Source organism: Tachyglossus aculeatus, chromosome 2 (assembly GCF_015852505.1).
Source record: "Tachyglossus aculeatus isolate mTacAcu1 chromosome 2, mTacAcu1.pri, whole genome shotgun sequence".
NCBI lineage: Eukaryota > Metazoa > Chordata > Mammalia > Monotremata > Tachyglossidae > Tachyglossus > Tachyglossus aculeatus.
Window position 1 is genome coordinate 130,464,699 of NC_052067.1, and position 18,886 is coordinate 130,483,584.

The 18,886-nt window shown below is 44.3% G+C and overlaps 1 protein-coding gene and 1 non-coding gene across 2 annotated transcripts in view; both read left to right on the forward strand.

Moving 5' to 3' along the window:
• The window catches only part of SCEL (sciellin), a 184,279-nt gene extending 170,155 nt beyond the window's left edge, over window positions 1–14,124 (forward strand). The window contains exons 41-42 of the mRNA XM_038742716.1: window positions 4,116–4,218; window positions 13,267–14,124. Coding sequence (XP_038598644.1) covers window positions 4,116–4,218; window positions 13,267–13,283 — 120 coding nt within the window. The 3' untranslated portion in view covers window positions 13,284–14,124. The remainder of the gene's footprint in view (window positions 1–4,115; window positions 4,219–13,266) is intronic.
• A 4,422-nt stretch (window positions 14,125–18,546) lies between these two features.
• LOC119923694 lies at window positions 18,547–18,684 on the forward strand. Its single transcript, XR_005448937.1, has one exon. It is a non-coding gene; the product is annotated as a small nucleolar RNA SNORA7 (small nucleolar RNA).
• Window positions 18,685–18,886: the final 202 nt, after the last annotated feature.

Genomic DNA, 18,886 nt, shown 5'->3' on the forward strand with positions numbered 1-18,886 from the left:
GGGACTGTCTCTATATGTTGCCAATTTGTACTTCCCAAGCGCTTAGTACAGTGCTCTGCACATAGTAAGCGCTCAATAAATGCGATTGATGATGATGATGATACAAATTGGCAACATATAGAGATGGTCCCTACCCAACAGTGGACTCACAGGGGATCCAAGAAAGGCTCTTGGATTTGATGGGGGAGACTTTCAGGTGAGTCATGTGCAATTGGTTAGATTGCTTAGAGCAGTGCTTTGCACATAGTAAGCGCTTAATAAATGCCATTATTATCATTATTATTATTGGTTGAGCAGTAACTTTTATCCCCCCATTATACATGGGAAGCAGCATGGCTTAGTGGAAAGATCATAGGGCTGGGAGTCAGAGGACCTGGGTTCTAATCCCGGCTCCGCCAGTTGCTATGTAACCTTGGGCTAGTCGATTAACTCACCCCAACCCCACAGCGCTTATGTTCATATCCTTATATTCTACTATTTCCTCTGTCAGTCCATCGACTGGATTTATTAATAGTGGCATTTATTAAGCGCTTGCTATGTGCAAAGCACTGTTCTAAGCGCTGGGGAGGTTACAAGGTGATCAGGTTGTCCCACGGGGGGGCTCACAGTCTTCATCCCCATTTTCCAGATGAGGGAACTGAGGCACGGAGAAGTTAAGTGACTTGCCCAGAGTCACACAGCTGAGGATTTGAACCCATGACCTCTGACTCCAAAGCCCGGGCTCTTTCCACTGAGCCACGCTGCTTCTGATTTATTGAGCACTTACAGTGCACTAAGCATTCCGGTGCTTAGAACAGTGCTTGGCACAGAGTAAGCACTGAACAAACACCATCATCATTATTATTATTATCCGGGAGAGTACACTCTACAGAATTGGTGGTAATACTCATAATGATGGTATTTGTTGAGCGCTTACTTTGTGCCAGGCATTGAACTAAGAGCTGGGCTGGATACAAGCAAATGGAGTTGGACACAGTCTCTGCCCCACATGGGGCTCACAGTCTTTATCCCCATTTTCCAGATGAGAGGACTGAAGCCCAGAGAAGTAAAGAGACTTGTCCACCATCACACAGCTCTCTTCCTCCCTTCAAAGCCCTACTGAGAGCTCACCTCCTCCAGGAGGCCTTCCCACACTGAGCCCCCTCCTTCCTCTCCCTCTTCTCTCCCTCTCCATCCCCCCCGCCTTACCTCCTTCCCTTCCCCACAGCACCTGTATATATGTATATATGTTTGTACGGATTTATTAATCTATTTTATTTGTACATATTTATTCTATTTATTTTATTTTGTTAATACGTTTTGTTTTGTTGTCTGTCTCCCCCTTCTAGACTGTGAGCCCGCTGTTGGGTAGGGACCGTCTCTATGTGTTGCCAACTTGTACTTCCCAAGCGCTTAGTACAGTGCTCTGCACACAGTAAGCGCTCAGTAAATACAATTGGATGAAAAATGGCCGAGCTGGGATTATGCTCTGCACACAGTAAGCGCTCAATAAATACGATTGATGATGATGATGATGATGATGATGATTAGAATCCATGACTTTCTGATTCCCAGGCCTGTACTGTATCCACTGTCTTCCCTCTGTAGACCATAAACCCCCTGTGGGCAGGTATCATGTCGAACACTCCATTGTACTTACTGTGTACTTGACACATAGTAAGTGTTTAACAAATATTATTATTATTACTACTTTTAGGAGAAGCAGCGTGGCTCAGTGGAAAGAGCACGGGCTTTGGAGTCAGAGGTCATGGGTTCAAATCCCGGCTCCGCCAATTGTCAGCTGTGTGACTTTGGGCAAGTCACTTCACTTCTCTGTGCCTCAGTGACCTCATCTGTCAAATGGGGATTAAGACTGTGAACCCCCCGTGGGACAACCTGATCAGCTTGTAACCTCCCCAGCGATTAGAACAGTGCTTTGCACATAGTAAGCACTTAATAAATGCTATTATTATTATTATTATTATACAATAAATGGACATGGGAGTCAGTGATATCAATCAAACCATCAGTAGGGTGGTCATCTTCTATGCCAAGGAACAATCAATCAATCGTATTTATTGAGCACTTACTGTGTGTAGAGCACTGTACTAAGCGCTTGGGAAGTACAAGTTGGCAACATATAGAGATGGTCCCTACCCAACAGTGGGCTCACAGTCTAGAAGGGGGAGACAGAGAACAAAACATATTAACAAAATAAAATAAATAGAATAGATACGTACAAGTAAAATAAATAAATAAATAGAGTAATAAATACGTACAAACATCTATACATATATACAGGTGCTGTGGGGAAGGGAAGGAGGTAAGGCGGGGGGAATGGAGAGGGGGAGGAGGGGGAGAGGAAGGAGGGGGCTCAGTCTGGGAAGGCCTCCTGGAGGAGGGGACTCTCAGTGGGGCCTTTCATGGGCTCCCTTAGAGAAGCAGCTTGGCTCAGTGGAAAGAGCCCAAGCTTGGGAGTAAGAGTCATGGGTTCTAATCCCGGCTCCCCCAAATATCTGCTGTGTGACCTTGGGCAAGTCACTTAACTTCTCTGAGCCTCAGTTCCCTTATCTGTAAAATGGGGATTAGGACTGTGAGCCCTACGTGGGACAACGTGGTCACCTTGTATCCTTCCCAGTGCTTAGAACAGTGCTTTGCACAGAGTAAGTGCTTACCAAATGCCATTATTATTCTTATTTGTTGACAAACAGAGTATGGCTGCTTTCCTACTAGGAGAAAGCACAGTGCTCTTTTCTAGACCGTGAGCCCACTGTTGGGTAGGGACCGTCTCTATATGTTGCCAACTTGTACTTCCCAAGCGCTTAGTACAGTGCTCTGGACACAGTAAGCGCTCAATAAATATGATTGGATGAATGAATGAATAAAGGTAAATCAGCCAAGCAAAGATTTTGATGATCAATCACTCAATGGTATTTATTGAGTTCTTATTGCATGGAGAGCACTGTATTAAATGGTTGGGAAATGTGTCTGCTGTGCGACCTTGGGCAAGTTACTTTACTTCTCTGGGCCTCGGTTACCTCATCTGTAAAATGGGGATTGAAATTGTGAGCCTCACGTGGGACAGGGACTGTGTCCAACTTGTTTGGCTTGTATCCTCCCCAGTGCTTAGTACAGTGCCTGGTATACGGTAAGCACTTAACAAATACCACAATTATTATTCTGATTATTCTGATTATGAATAATAAAATACAGTACAACAGAACTGACAGACACAATCCCTGACCACAAGGAGAATGCTGCTTGCTTCTGAGATAGGATAGAGAACAGGGCTGGGAGTCCGAAGGACCTGGGTTCGAATCCCGGCTCTGCTACTACTTGTCTGCTGTGTGAACTTGGGCACGTCCCTTCACTTTTCTGGGCCTCAGTTACTATCTTCTAGACTGTGAGCCCACTGTTGGATAGGGGCCATCTCTATATGTTGCCAACTTGTACTTCCCAAGCACTTAGTACAGTGCTCTGCACACAGTAAGCGCTCAATAAATACGATTGATTGATTGATTGATCTGTAAAATGGGGATCTATGAACTCCATGTGGGACATGGACTATGTCCAACCTGATTAGTTTATATCTACCCCATCGCTTAGAGAGGCAGCGTGGCTCAGAGGAAAGAGCCTGGGCTTTGGAGTCAGAGGTCATGGATTCAAATCCCGGCTCCGCCAAGTGTCAGCTGTGTGACTTTGGGCAAGTCACTTCACTTCTCTGTGCCTCAGTTCCCTCATCTGTAAAATGGGGATTGACTGTGACCTCCTTGTGGGATAACCTGATCACCTTGTAACCTCCCCAGCGCTTAGAACAGTGGTTTGCACATAGTAAGCGCTTAATAAATGCCATTATTATTGTTATTATTAATATAGTGACTGGCACCTGGTAAAATCTTAACAGAGGTCATAAAAATGTATTAAACTGTAACTTACTATGAAAAATCAATATTTAGAAGGAAATATTTTATAATGAAAAAATCCCCCTGCTCATAAATTTTGCGGAAAAGTTTCTGTTTCGATTGATTTATATTTTCAGGGTCGTTTTCAGATTTCAAGTGAATCCACCTGTGAGTTCTGAGTTTCAACTGATTTTCTGAGATAAGGTGTTGAATTTTGTTTTTTTGTGTCTGAAGTGTGAAATATGCACGCGACCTCTCCAAGATTTGAAAGCCGGAGACAGCATTTGGATTTACAAGCAGACTGTCCATTGCGACCCTTGCTACTCAAAGGTGAAAGGTGGGTAGCAGAAATACGGTTGCATCGCATACAGCGTGGTTGAATGGCAAGAGCTTGGGAGTCAGAAGACCTGGGTTCTAATTCTGACTCTGCTGTGTGACTTTAGGCAAATCACTTAACTTCTCTGCCTCAGTTACCTCATCTGCAAAATGGGGATTAAGACTGTGCGGTCCACGTGGAACAACCTGATTACCTTGTGTCCACCCCAGTGCTTAGCAGATAGTAAGTGTCTAACAAAAACTATTATTATTATTACAATGCCATTGCATTTCAGCAGCTAGAGGGTAGAGAAGCAGCGTGGCTTAGTGGAAAGAGCACGGACTTGGGAGTCAGAGGTCATGGGTTCTAATCCTCGCTCCGCCACTTGTCAGCTGTGTGACTTTGGGCAAGTCACTTAACTTCTCTGGGCCTCAGTTACCTCATCTGTAAAATGGGGATCATTCTGCCAATTGTCAGCTGTGGGACTTTGGGCAAGTCACTTCACTTCTCTGTGCCTCAGTTACCTCATCTGTAAAATAGGGATTAAGATTGTGAGCCCCACATGGGACAACCTAATCACCTTGTATCCTCCCCAGAGCTTAGAACAGTGCTTTGCACATAGTAAGCACTTAAATGCCATCATTATGATTATTTGTACTTCCCAAGCGCTTAGTACAGTGCTCTGCACAGTAAGCGCTCAATAAATACGATTGATTGATTGATTGATTATCATGTACAGATGACATAACTGAGGCACACAGAAGTGAAGTGATTTGCCCAAGGTCACACAGCAGATTAGTGGCAGAGTCAGGAGAAGCAGCGTGGCTCAGTGGAAAGAGTGTTGACTTGGGAGTCTGCGGTCATGAGTTCTAATCCCGACTCCGCCACTTATCAGGTGCGTGACTTTGGGCAAGTCACTTCACTTCTCCATGCCTCAGTTACCTCATCTGGAAAATGGGGATTAAGACTGTGAGCCCCATGTGGGACAACCTGATGATCTTGTATCTCCCCCAGCGCTTAGAACAGTGCTTGGCCCATAGTAAGCGCTTAACAGATGCCAAAATTATCAAGCGCTTAGTACAGTGCTCTGCACACAATAAGCACTCAATAAATACGATTGAATGGATGAATGATTATAACCAGGTCCTTTGACACCCATGCTCTTTCCCCTAGGCCCTGCTGCTTCTCTTTAAGCTACCCTGCTTCTATATGTGACAAAAATGTGAACACAATGCAACACACTGGCTTGTGATGTAAAACTAACTAGCGTGTCTGCTAATTCTATCGTCTTGTAGTCTCCCAAGCATTTCGTACAGTGCTCTGCACATAGTAAGCGCTCAATAAATACCATTGATTGATTGATTGATTGAAATCAGATTCCAAGAGCAGATTTCAGGGGCCCACACTACCAGGAAAGTTGCTTCCTTTCTCCCCAGTTTTGATGCACGAAGGTTGGGGGAGGAAGGGAGACACACGGCCTCTGCAACTCACACAGCTGCTTGTGTAATTATGTGAGAAAATCATTAATGTCTCATCTCGTAATCTGGCTCTTTTGTATACCATTTGAATGCCCCTTTTGTGAAGCTGTTTTCAGGGATTTGGGGTTTGTGAGCATACATCAAAGTAGTTATCCTGTCACATCCATCCCCTGCACATACGTAGGTGGATTTCAGGGCTGTGACTAGAGCCTCAGTGAGCCTTTGGGCCTTTTTTTAAGGTATTTGTTAAACGCTTACTAGTGCCAGGTACTGTTCTAAGCACTGGGGTAGATGCCAGCCAATCAATCAAACAATCAATCCTGTTTATTGAGCGCTTACTGTGTGCAGAGCACTGTACTAAGCGCTTGGGAAGTACAGGTTGGACACAGTCCACATGGGGCTCGTGGTTTTAATCCCTATGTGTAGTCTTCTAGACTGTGAGCCCGTTGTTGGGTAGGGACCGTCTCTATATGTCGCCAACTTGTACTTCCCAAGCGCTTAGTACAGTGCTCTGCACACAGTAAGCGCTCAATAAATATGATTGAATGAATATGTTTGTACAGATTTACTACACTATTTATTTTACTTGTACATATTTACTATTCTATTTATTTTGCTAATGATGTGCATCTAGCTTTAATTCTATATGTTCTGTCGACTGGACACCTGTCCACATGTTTTGTTTTGCTGTCTGTCTCCCCCTTCTAGACTGTGAACCCGTTGTTGAGTAGGGACCGTCTCTATATGTTGCCAACTTGTACTTCCCAAGCGCTTAGTGCTCTGCACACAGAAAGCGCTCAATAAATACGATTGATTGAATGAATGAATGTTTTACAGATAAAGTAATGGAGGCACAGAGAAGTGAAGGGACTTGCTCAAGGTTACACAGCAGACAAGTGGTGGAGCTGGAATTGGAATCCAGGTCTTCTGACTCACAGGCCTGTGTTTTATCCTTTTAGAAGGAGCTTGGCTCAGTGGAAAGAGCCCGGGCATTGGAGTTAGAGGTCATGAGTTCAAATCCTGGCTCTGCCACTTGTCAGCTGTGTGACTTTGGGCAAGTCACTTCACTTCTCTGTGCCTCAGTTACCTCATCTGCCAAATGGGGATGAAGACTGTGAGCCCCCCGTGGGACAACCTGATCACCTTGTAACCTCCCCAGCGCTGAGAACAGTGCTTTTCACATAGTAAGCACTTAATAAATGCCATTATTATTATGCAGCATGGCTCGGTAGAAGCAGCAGGGCCTAGTGGATAGAGCACGGGCCTTGGAGTCAAAAGAACCTGAGTTGTAATTCCAGCTCCTCTGCTGTGTGACCTTGAGCAAGTCACTTCACTTCTCAGTGCTTCAGTTACCTCATGTGTAAAATGGAGATTAAGACTGTGACCCTGTGTAGGACAGGGACTATGTCTAACCTGATTATAGTAACTCTGCACATAGTAAGCGCTCAATAAATACAATTGATGATTGATGATTATCTTGTATCAACCCCAGCACTCAGTGCAGTGCTTGGCACATAATAAGTGCCTAACAAATGCCGCAATTATTATTATTATTATACATATGCCTTCATCTCGTCCCTCTCTCCTTCTTTTCCCAACCCAAATTCCCTTTTTTCACATCCAGTCAATCCAGCTGTGAATTTCAGGATCATTTTTTTGTGGGAAATAATTTCATGATGTCCGACTGGTGGTCAGATACACCCTTTCCCCCTGAACCATGGGTATAGGAACCACTCTCAGCCAAATGACAAGTGACCAAAGAAAAAAATGAATTGCAGAGTTTTCACGGACAGAGTGAGCAGCCTGTGAGAGATTCTCTCTCAAAACCCCTCACAGTCACAGAAGCTGCCTCCCTTTCAAACGGAGGCAAAACTGTCTGTTTAGAGAAACAGTGCGGCCTAGCAGAGAGAGCAAGAAGCTGGGGGGGTCAACAGACCTGGGTTCTAATCCAGTCTCCGCCACTTGTGTGCTGTGTGAACTTGGACCAGTCACTTAACTTCTCTGTGCCTCAGTTTCTTTAGCTGTAAAATGAGGCTTCAGTACCTGTTCTTCCTCCTACTCACACTGTGAGCCCCATATGAGACAGAGACTGTGTCCGGCCTGATTAAACCCTAGAGCTTGGAAGGTACAGTGATTGGCATACAGTAAGCACTTTTTTATAAGGTATTTGTTATGCGCTTACTATGTTCCAGGCTCTGTATGCATTCATTCATTCAATCGTATTTATTGAGCGCTTACCGTGCACAGAGCACTGTACTAAGTGCTTGGGAAGTCCAAGTTGGCAACATATAGAGACAGTCCCTACCCAACAGCGGGCTCACAGTCTAGAAGGGGGAGACAGAGAAGCAGTGTGGTGTAGTTGAAAGGACACGGGTTTGGGAGTCAGAGGATGTGGGTTCTAATCCTGGCTCTGCCACTTGTTTGCTCTGTGACCTTGGGCAAGCCGCTTAACTTTTCTGTACCTCAGTTCACGTCATCTGTAAAATGGGGATTAAGACTGTGAGCGCCACGTGGAACAACCTGATTACATTTTATCTACCCCAGCACTTAGAACAGTGCTTGGCATAGTAAGTGCTTAACAAACACCATATTATTATTATTATTATTATTACAAGGTTGTCAGGTTGGACACAGTCCCTGTCCCACGTGGGGCTCACCATCTTAATCCCCATTTTACAGATCAATCAATCAATCAATCGTATTTATTGAGCGCTTACTGGGTGCAGAGCACTTTACTAAGTGCTTGAGAAGTATAAGATGGCAACATAAAGAGACGGTCCCTACCCAACAGTGGGCTCACAGTCTAGAAGGGGGAGGCAGAGAACAAAACCAAACATATTAACAAAATAAAATATATAGAATAGATATGTACAAGTAAAATAAATAAATAAATAGAGTAATAAATATGTACAAACAGGTAACTGAGTCCCAGAGAAGAAAGTGACTTTCCCAAGGTCACACAACAGACAATACCATCATTATTATTATCATTATTTTAGGAGGAGAGCATTGCTTTTACAATTCTTTTTGATTCTTTGATTTTAATGGCATTTAATAAGAACTTACTATGTGACCCTGTAGACTGCAAGCTCCCTGTGGGCAGGGGACATAATAATAATAATTGGGGTATTTGTTAAGCACTTCATATGTGTCAGGCACTGTACTAAGCGCTGGGGTGGATGCAAGCAAATCAGGTCGGACACAGTCCCTGTCCCATGTGGGGCTCACAGTCTCAATCCCCATTTTACAGATGAGGTGACAGGCACAGAGAAGTAAAGTGACTCACCCAAGGCCGCACAGCAGATAGGTGGTGGAACTTGGATTAGAACCCATGACCGTCTGACCTCCATGCCCATGCTCTATCCACTATGCCATGCTGCTTCTCTCCCAACTCTATTATATTGTACTTTCCAAAGAGCTTAGTACAGTGCTCTGCAAGCAGTAATTGATGATTGATCGATTGATTGCCAGGCACTGTACTAAGTGCTGGGGTAGATAAAAGATAACCAGATCAGACACAGTGTCTGCACTACATGGGGCTCACAGTCTTAAGTAAAAGGGAGAACAGGATTGATTTAAATATTAGAATTTCATTCCCAGGAATAGAAACAGCAATATTACAAAAGGGTGGCCATTGTGTGGTAATGCTCAGATGGCATGAGTCTAAATCTGAGGCCTTGCAAATTAGACTATGTTTAGCCCAGAAGACTAAAGTTGATTTCTGATCTCTAAACTACCTGCAAAAAAATTACCACAAAGCAATTCTGAGACATTTAAGCATCCTTAATATTCAATGTCATTATTTTCTTTAAAAATTGCGGTTTGGGAAGGACTGCTAACAATCTGGCGGACTCACTGTTGACAAGAAGTGCAAAGGTTGTTTCTTGCTTTCATTCATTCGATCGTATTTATTGAGTGCTTACTGTATGCAGAGCACTGTACTAAGTGCTTGGGATGTACAAGTCGGCAACATATAGAGACGGTCCCTACTCAACAGCGGGCTCACAGTCTAGAAGGGGGAGACAGACAACAAAACCAAACAGGTGGACAGGTGTCAAGTCGTCAGAACAAATAGAATTAAAGCTAAATGCACATCATTAACAAAATAGAATAGTAAATATGTACAAGTAAAATAAATAGAGTAATAAATCTGTACAAATGTACAGGTGCTGTGGGGAGGGGAAGGAGGTATGGCGGGGGGGATGGGGAGGAGGAGAGGAAAAAGGGGGCTCAGTCTGGGAAGGCCTCTTGGAGGAGGTGAGCCACCTGGAAGGATGGGCACCAGCAGGTATGAAGAAGTAGTACCAGACTCAGTGGGCTCTGCCACTTGTCTACTGTGTGACCTTGGGTAAGTCACTTCTCTTCTCTATGCCTCAGTTATGTCATCTGAATAATGGAGAGTCAGACTTGGGAGCCCAATTTGGGACAGGTAATGTGTCCAACCTAATTAGCTTGTATCTACCCCAGCCCTTAGTACAGTGGCCGGCACATAATAAGTACTTTCAAAATACCATAAAAAAATATCTGCCATCCCCACGAGGCTGTTACCTGAAGTAAAAGTGGAATCTCAGTTCTAACAGAGAGGCAGAACTCACGTTAAAAGCAGCATGGCCTAGTGGAGAGAGCACATGGGAGTCAGAAGGACATGGGTTCTAATTCCGGCTCTGCCACTTTTCATTCATTCATTCAGTTGTATTTATTGAGTGCTTACTGTGTGCAGAGCACTGTACTAAGCACTTGGGAAGTCCAAGTTGGCAACATATAGAGATGGTCCCTACCCAACAACGGGCTCACAGTCTAGAAAGGGGGGGACAGACAACAAGACAAAACATGTGGCCAGGTGTCAAGTCATCAGAACAAATAGAAATGAAGCTAGATGCACATCATTAACACAATAAATAGAATGGTAAATATGTACAAGTAAAATAGAATAATAAATCTGTACAAACATATATACAGGTGCTGTGGGGAAGGAGGTAGGGTCGGGGGGGGGGCGGTGAGGAGAAGGGGAGGAAAAAGGGAGCTCAGTCTGGGATGAGCTCTCAGTGGGGCTTATCTGCAGTGTGACCTTGGACAAGTCACTTCTCTGTGCCTCAGTTCCCTCATCTGTAAAATGGGGATTAAGACTGTGAGCCCCATGTGGGACAGGGACTCTGTCCGAACTGATTAGCTTGTGTCTACCTCAGGGCTTAGAACACTGCCTGGCACATAGCCAGCACTTACAAATACCACAATTATTATTATTATTAGAAGGTGAAACCTCATCACCATCATCATCATAATAGTTGTAGTATTTGCTAAACCTACTGTATGCCAAGCACTGTAGGAGATACAAGATCATCGCGCTCCTCATGGGGTTCATTGTCCAAGAAAGAGGGAGAACAGGTGAGGGAAATGAAGCCCAGAGAAGTGAAGTGACTTTCCCAAAGTCACACAGCAGTGACAGAGTCAGGGTTGGGTTAGAATCCAGCTCCTCTCTCTCCCGAGCCTGTTCTCTTTCCACAAGACCAGGCTGCTGTTTCGTCATTATGGTAAGCGTTACCGGAGTGTCTGCTTCACATAAAATAACTACTGAGGAGGTTATAAAGCAAAGGAAAAGAAAAGCATGGCCCCAGGGCCCCAAGCAACATAGCCTAGTGGGTAGAGCATGAGTCTGGAAGTCTGAAGGACCTGAGTTCTAATCCCAGCCCTGCCACTTGTCTGCTATGTGACCTTGAGCAGGTCATGTAACTTCTCTGTGCCTCAGTTCCCTCATCTGTAAAATGGGGATGAAGACTATGAGCCCCATAAGGGACAGGGACTGTGTTCAACCAGTCAACTTGTATCAACCCCAGCACTTAGAACAGTGCCTGGTACATAGTAAGCGCTTTACAACTACTACAATATTTATGAGTGATTATTATTCTGAGAAGGAAAGATAAGTTCAAATGGTTCTTAAATCCGAAAAATAAAAATGAAAAGGAAGCAGCGTGGCTCAGTGGAAAGAGCCCGGGCTTTGGAGTCAGAGGTCAGGGGTTCAAATCCTGGCTCTGCCACTTGTTAGCTGTGTGACTTTGGGCAACTCACCTAACTTCTCTGTGCCTCAGTTACCTCCTTTGTAAAATGGGGATTGACTGTGAGCCCCCCGTGGGACAGCCTGATCACTCTGTAACCTCCCCAGTGCTTAGAACAGTGCTTTGCACATAGTAAGTGCTTAATAAATGCCATTATTGTTATTATTATCTCTGCCTCAGCGTCCAGCAGAATGGCTGGAATTTTTGCAAGTAGAGTGTCACCTTGGGTTTCCAACTGTTTCTTGTTCTGGTGTGAGGGAGGGGGGGTCCTGGGCCTCAGTTTCCACATTTGAGGCTCAGAAAAGAGCCTTGGATGATAGTGTGTGGCTCTGATGGCTGTCCTATTCAAGAGGACAGACAGGTGGACAGGTGAGTAGCGGTGAAAGGGTATGAAAGGTGAAAGGTAAGAAGCAGCATGGCTCAACGGAAAGAGCAAGGGCTTTGGAGTCAGAGGTCATGGGTTCAAATCCCGGCCCCGGCAATTGTCAGCTGTGTGACTTTGGGCAAGTCACTTCACTTCTCTGGGCCTCAGTTCCCTCATCTGTAAAATGGGGATTAAGACTGTGAGCCCCCCGTGGGACAACCTGATCACCTTGTAACCTTCCCAGTGCTTAGAACAGTGCTTTGCACATAGTAAGCGCTGAATAAATGCCATCATTATTTTTATTATTGCCAAAGGCCACAGTGTTCACAGTGTTCATATTTATTGGGCTCTTACTGTGTGCAGAGCACCGAACTAAACACTTGAGAAATGTTTTGAGTCACAGCCTGTCTTCATTGAAATCTAGTCATTCATTCATTCAATCGTATCTTTTGATAACTTACTTTGTGCAAAGCACTGTACTAAGTGAATCAGCATGGCGGAGTAGGTAGACCACGGGCCTGGGTGTCAGAAGGTCATAGGTTCTAATCCCGGCTCCGCCACTTGTCTGTTCCCTGACTTGAGCAAGTTACTTCACTTCTCTGGGCCTCAGTTGCCTCATCTGTAAAATGGGGATTGAAACTGTGGGCCCCACATGGGACAAAGTCCAACCCGCTTTACTTTTATCCAGCCCAGCACTTAGTACAGTGCTGGCACCTCCTAAGCACTTAACCAAAGGCATTATTATTATTATTATTGGTTAAGGGTTTACTAAGTGCAAAGCACCGTTCTAAGCGCTGGGGAGGATACAAGGTGATCAGGTTGTCCCACGTGAGGCTCACAGTCTTAATCCCCATTTTAAAGATGAGGTAACTGAGGCACAGAGAAGTGAAGTGACTTGCCCCAAATCACACAGCTGACAATTGGCAGAGCCAGGATTGGAACCCATGACCTCTGACTCCCAAGCCCGTGCTCTTTACGCTGAGCCACGCTGCTTCTCTTCGGGAGAGTACAACATAATAAACAAACTCATTCACACATTCCCTGCTCACAACAAGCTTACACTCTAGATGGGGGAGATGGGCAACAATACAAATACATAAATTACAGATAACTCATGATGGATAATGATGGGGTGACTAACTACCTTTTTAAAAAAAATTTCTTCTTCTTGCAGCCAAGTGGATTCTGTAGTTCCACCTTACAGAAACCAGGATGAAGAACATTTTGAAGATTAAGTTTAAAAGGGTTTTTTCACAGAAGCTGGAAACTATCTTGTGCGAAATTTATGATTATTGTGCTCTGGATCAAATAGTCTTAATTGCATGTAATGATAAACTAATCACTTGATGGGCAATATTTCACATAAGGCAAACTTCGCAGGCTTTCCCTTGGATTCCACCAATGTTGCAAGGGTACCAGTAAGATGCTCGGGGAATCGAGTCTTTGATCTGGAGCCAATTATTGCCCGGTGGCTGGCAGTTGTATTTATCTCCGGTGATTTCCTACCGTTTGCACTTCTCTCAATCCTAGCCTTAGAGATTCCTGTAATTCACATGGTGGATTAAAATGAAAAATTTTATTCAGATGGTGGAAGCATATATTCGGCAAGATCTTGGAAAAGGATTTTGATAGGTGATTTTCAATAAAGCAAAGATGCAAAATATAAAATATGAACAAAGGAATTATTCTACCAAGCACCTAAAGAAGAGCTTTTACTATTGAATGTAATCAACTAAAATATGCAAAGAAATACCTTTGGTGTTCTAGCTTTATCATGGATACACTGTCACAGAAAATCAGAAACAGAAAAGGAAATATTAAGGAGTTTGGATGAAGACAAAAGACAAATGAAATTCTTTGCATATAAGAACTTTGTTATATTTTTCTTTGCATGCATTTCAAAACCTGAGTAAAGTCATTCACTGAACAATAATAATAATGTACTACACAATCACTTTTCTTGGCCTATGAAAATATAGTCTGATTATGAAGTATTTTGTATTTGCAAAGGGCTTATAAAAATAAATAAACGCAAATGTGTGTGTCCTTCCATTCATAAAGGAACTAATTATCAACATCACTCATCTAGAGTGGCATCTATGTGATCTTTCCTGCACACAGTAAGAGCTCAGTAAATACGATTGAATGAATGAATGAATGAATCTTTGTCTGTGACAGTGTTCAGTATTTGTTTGTAGCTTTACGCCTCCATTTCCTCTCCTCAGATTCTCTCCCTGACCCCCTCCAATCTCGCTTCTGCCCTCTTCACGCAATAGAAACTGCCCCCTCAAATGTCACCAATGATCTTCTTGTCAAATCCATCTTCACGCCATAGAAACTGCCCCCTCGAATGTCACCAATGATCTTCTTGTCACATCCAATGGCTTCCATTCTCTTCTAATCCTTCTTGACCTCTCAGCTGGCTTCAACACTGTGGACCACCCCCTTCTCCTCTCACTGCACTGTCCTCTCCTGGTTCTCCTCCGATCTCTCTGGCCGCTCATTCTCAGTCTCTGTCGCGTGCTTCTCCTCTGCCCCCCACCCCCTTACTTTGGGGGCTTCCTCAAGGCTCAGTTCTGGGTCCCCTTCTATTCTCCATCTCCAGCCCTCTCCCTCGCAGAACTCATTCACTTCCAAAGCTTCGACTACCATCTGTATGCAGGTGATTCCCAAACGTACATCTCTAGCTTTATCCCTCTCCTTCTTTGCAGTCTCACACTTTTCCTTGCCTTCAGGACATCTTTACTTGGCTATCCCTCCAGCACCTCAAACTTAATATGTACAAAAGAGAACTCCTCATCTCCGACTTTCCCATCACTTCCATCCTCTCCTCCTCACAAGCCCATAACCTTGGCATTATCCGCGACTCAAGTCTCTCTTTCAGCCCACATATTCAATCTGTCACTGAATCCTGTCAGTTCTACCTAAACGAGCAGTATGGCCTAATGGAAAGGGCACAGGCCTGGGCTTTAGAGGGCCTGGGTTCCACTCAGCGGGAGTAGAGAAGCAACATGGCTCAGTGGAAAGAGCCCGGGCTTGGGAGTCAGAGGTAATAGGCTCTAATCCCGGCTCTGCCGCTTGTCAGCTGTGTGACTTTGGGCAAGTCACTTAACTTCTCTGTGCCTCAGTTACCTCATCTGTAAAATGGGGATTAAGACCGTGAGCCCCCTGTGGGGCAACCCAATCACCTTGTAACCACCCCAGTGTTTAGAACAGTGCTTTGCACATAGTAAGCGCTTAATAAATGCCATCATTACTATTATTATTACTTCTAGCTCTGCTAAATGTTTGCTGTGTGACCTTGGTCAAGTCACTTAACTTTGCTGTGCCTCAGGTCTTCTGTTCTCCCTCCTACTTAGACTGTAAGCCCCATAAGGGAGAGGGACTGCGTTCAATTTAATTCACTTGTATCTATCCCAGTGCTTAAAACAGTGTTTGACTCATAGTAAGTGCTTAACAAATACCATAAAAACAAAACAACACTGCCAAAATCTGCCCTTTCCTCTCCATCCAAATTGCTACCATGTGGATCAAAGCACTCATCCTATCCCGCCTTGACTACTGGATCAGCCTCCTTGTTGACTCGTCTCTCTACTCCAATCCATATTTCACTCTGCTGCCCAGATTATTTTTCTACAAAATCATTTAATCCACACTTCTTCACTCTCAAGAACCTCCAGTGACTGTCCATCCACGTCCACATCAAACAGAAACTCCTTACCCTCAGCTTTAAAGCACTCAATCACTTTCCCTCTCCTTTTACCTCACTGATTCCTTTCTACAAACCAGCAAATTCACTTTACTCCTCTAACACCAACGTAGTCATCGTACCTCCGTCTCCACTATCTTGCCACCAGCCCCTTCCCTCTGGCCTGGGACTCTATTCCCGTTCAACATCTGATAAACAATCTTTCTCCCCACCTTCAAAGTCTTATTAAAATCACATCTCCTCCAAAAGGCCTTCCAGACAGTCAAGTGGATTTATTGAGTGTTTATTATGTGCAGAGCACTGTACTTAGTGCTTGGAAGAGTACAATATAATAGACACATTCCCTGCCCACAACAAGCTTACAGCCTAGACAGATGTTAATATAAATAAAATTACAGATATGTACATAAGTGCTGTGGGGCTGAGACGGGGTACGAATAAAGGAAGAAAGGGTGGCACAAAAGGAAGTGGGAGAAGAGGAAAGGAGGGCTTAGGGAAGGCCTCTTGGAGGAGATGTGCCTTCAATAAGGCTTTGAAGGGAGGGAGAGTCATTGTCTGGCGTATATAAAGAGGGAGGGCATTCCAGGCCAGAGGCAGGATGTGGGCAAGATGTTATTCATATTTATTGAGCACTTACTGTGTGCAGAACACTGTACTAAGTGCTTGGGTGAGTGCAAAATAATAGCAAACACATTCCCTGCCCATGATGAGCTTACAGTCTAGAGGGGGAGACAGACATTAAAATGAATAAATACAAATAAATAAATTAGAGATAGGTAAATAAGTGCTGTGGGGCTGAAGGGGGGGGGGGGCTCAGTAAGGGGAGAAAACCATGGTGATACAGAAGGGAGTGGGAGAAGAGGAAAGGGGGGGATTAGTCAAGGATGGCTTCTTGGAGGCGATGTGCCTTCAATAAAGTTCCGAAGGAGGGGAGAATAATTGATGGATAATAATAATAATAATAATAATGGCATTTGTAAGTGCTTACTATGTGCAAAACACTGTTCTAAAAGCTGGGAAGGATACAAGGTGATCAGGTTGTCCCATGTGGGGCTCACAGTCTTAATCCCCATTTACAGGTGAGATAACTGAGGCACAAAGTTAAGTGATTTGCCCAAAGTCAGACAGCTGACAGTTGGTGGAGCAGGGATTTGAACCCATGACCTCTGACTCCCAAGCCTGTGCTCTTTCCACTGAGCCAAGCTGAAGGCGTTCCATGCTAGAGGCAGGCCATAGCCAACTTCCCCGACTAGGCCCTAATTTCCCCTACTCCCTCTCCCTTCCGCATCACCCTTGCACTTGATTTGTACCCTTTATTCGCCCTACTCTCAGTCCCCCAGCACTTGCACACAGTAAGCGCTCAATAAATACGATTGATTGATTGATTGATTGATTGATTAAGCAATGTGGCTCAGTGGAAAAAGCACAGGCTTGGGAGCCAGAGGTCGTAGGTTCTAATCCCGGCTCCGCCACTTGTCAGCTGTGTGACTTCGGGTAAGTCACTTAACTTCTCTGTGCTTCAGTTACCTCATCTGTAAAATGGGGATTAAGACTGTGAGCCCCACTTTGGACAACCTAATTACCTTGTATCTACCCCAGCACTTAGAACAGTGTTTTGCACGTAGTAAGTGGTTAATAAATGCCATTATTATTATTTATTATTATGTACATATCCATAATCTATATATTTATATTAATATCTATCTCCCCCTCCAGTCTGTAAGATCACTGTGGGCAGGGAATATGTCTAACTTGCTCAGTAGGGCTTTGGAGTCAGAGGTCATGGGTTCAAATCCCTGCTCCGCCAATTGTCAGCTGTATGACTTTGGGCGAGTCACTTAACTTCTCTGGGCCTCATTTACCTCATCTGTAAAATGGGGATTAAGACTGTGAGCCCCCTGTGGGACAACCTGATCACCTTGTAACCTCCCCAGCGCTGAGAACAGTGCTTTGCACATAGTAAGTGCTTAATAGATGCCATCATTATTATTACTACTCACCCAGGACTCCGCACGCACAATGAACACTCAATATAAGCCATTGATTAATTGATGGACTGAAAGCCAAATGAAAGACCAGACCTGTATATATGTATATATGTTTGTACATATTTTTTACTCTATTTATTTATTTATTTTATTTGTACATATCTATTCTATTTATTTTATTTTGTTAGCATGTTTGGTTTTGCTCTCTGTCTCCCCCTTTTAGACCGTGAGCCCACTGTTGGGTAGGGACTTTCTCTATATGTTGCCAATTTGTACTTCCCAAGCGCTTAGTACAGTGCTCTGCACATAGTAAGCGCTCAATAAATACGATTGATGCTGATGATGTGGACTCTGGGCTGCTCCTCGTCCAGCATGGGAATGCAGGGTTTCTGGAAGGGGGGGTTTCCCCCCCTCTCCATCCCCCCATCTTACCTCCTTCCCTTCTCCACAGCACCTGTATATATGTATATATGGTTGTACATATTTATTACTCTATTTATTTATTTATTTTACTTGTACATTTCTATCCTATTTATTTTATTTCGTTGGTATGTTTGGTTCTGTTCTCTGTCTCCCCCTTTTAGACTGTGAGCCCACTGTTGGGTAGGGACTGTCTCTATGTGTTGCCAATTTGTACTTCCCAAGCGCTTAGTACAGTGCTCTGCACATAGTAAGCGTTCAATAAATACGATTGATTGATTGATTGATTGGAATCCACGGACGGGGAACGACATTTATTTTCATTAGAAACCTCAGTGTCCTCCCAGGACCGCACCTGGAGAGTTTCCAGCACTCTACCAGTTTCGGTTATGAGAGGAAAAATGAAGCAGAGGCCTACCCATCCCATTCCCAGCCTGGGCAGTGGCTAGCAAGTGTCAGACAATCTGCTACAAGTCAAAACCCACCTGTGCTGGGCAGTAGCAGCAGCATGGGAGCGAGTGGAGGGCGGAGACTCGAGTTGACTGCGTGGAAGAAGGCAAGGGTAAGTCAGTTTTGTATTTTTTACCAAGAAAACCCTCTAAATACACTACCAGAAGGATTGCAGATGGAGGTGGGGCGTTCTGGGAGACATGTGTCCTGTGGAGTTGCTAGGAGTC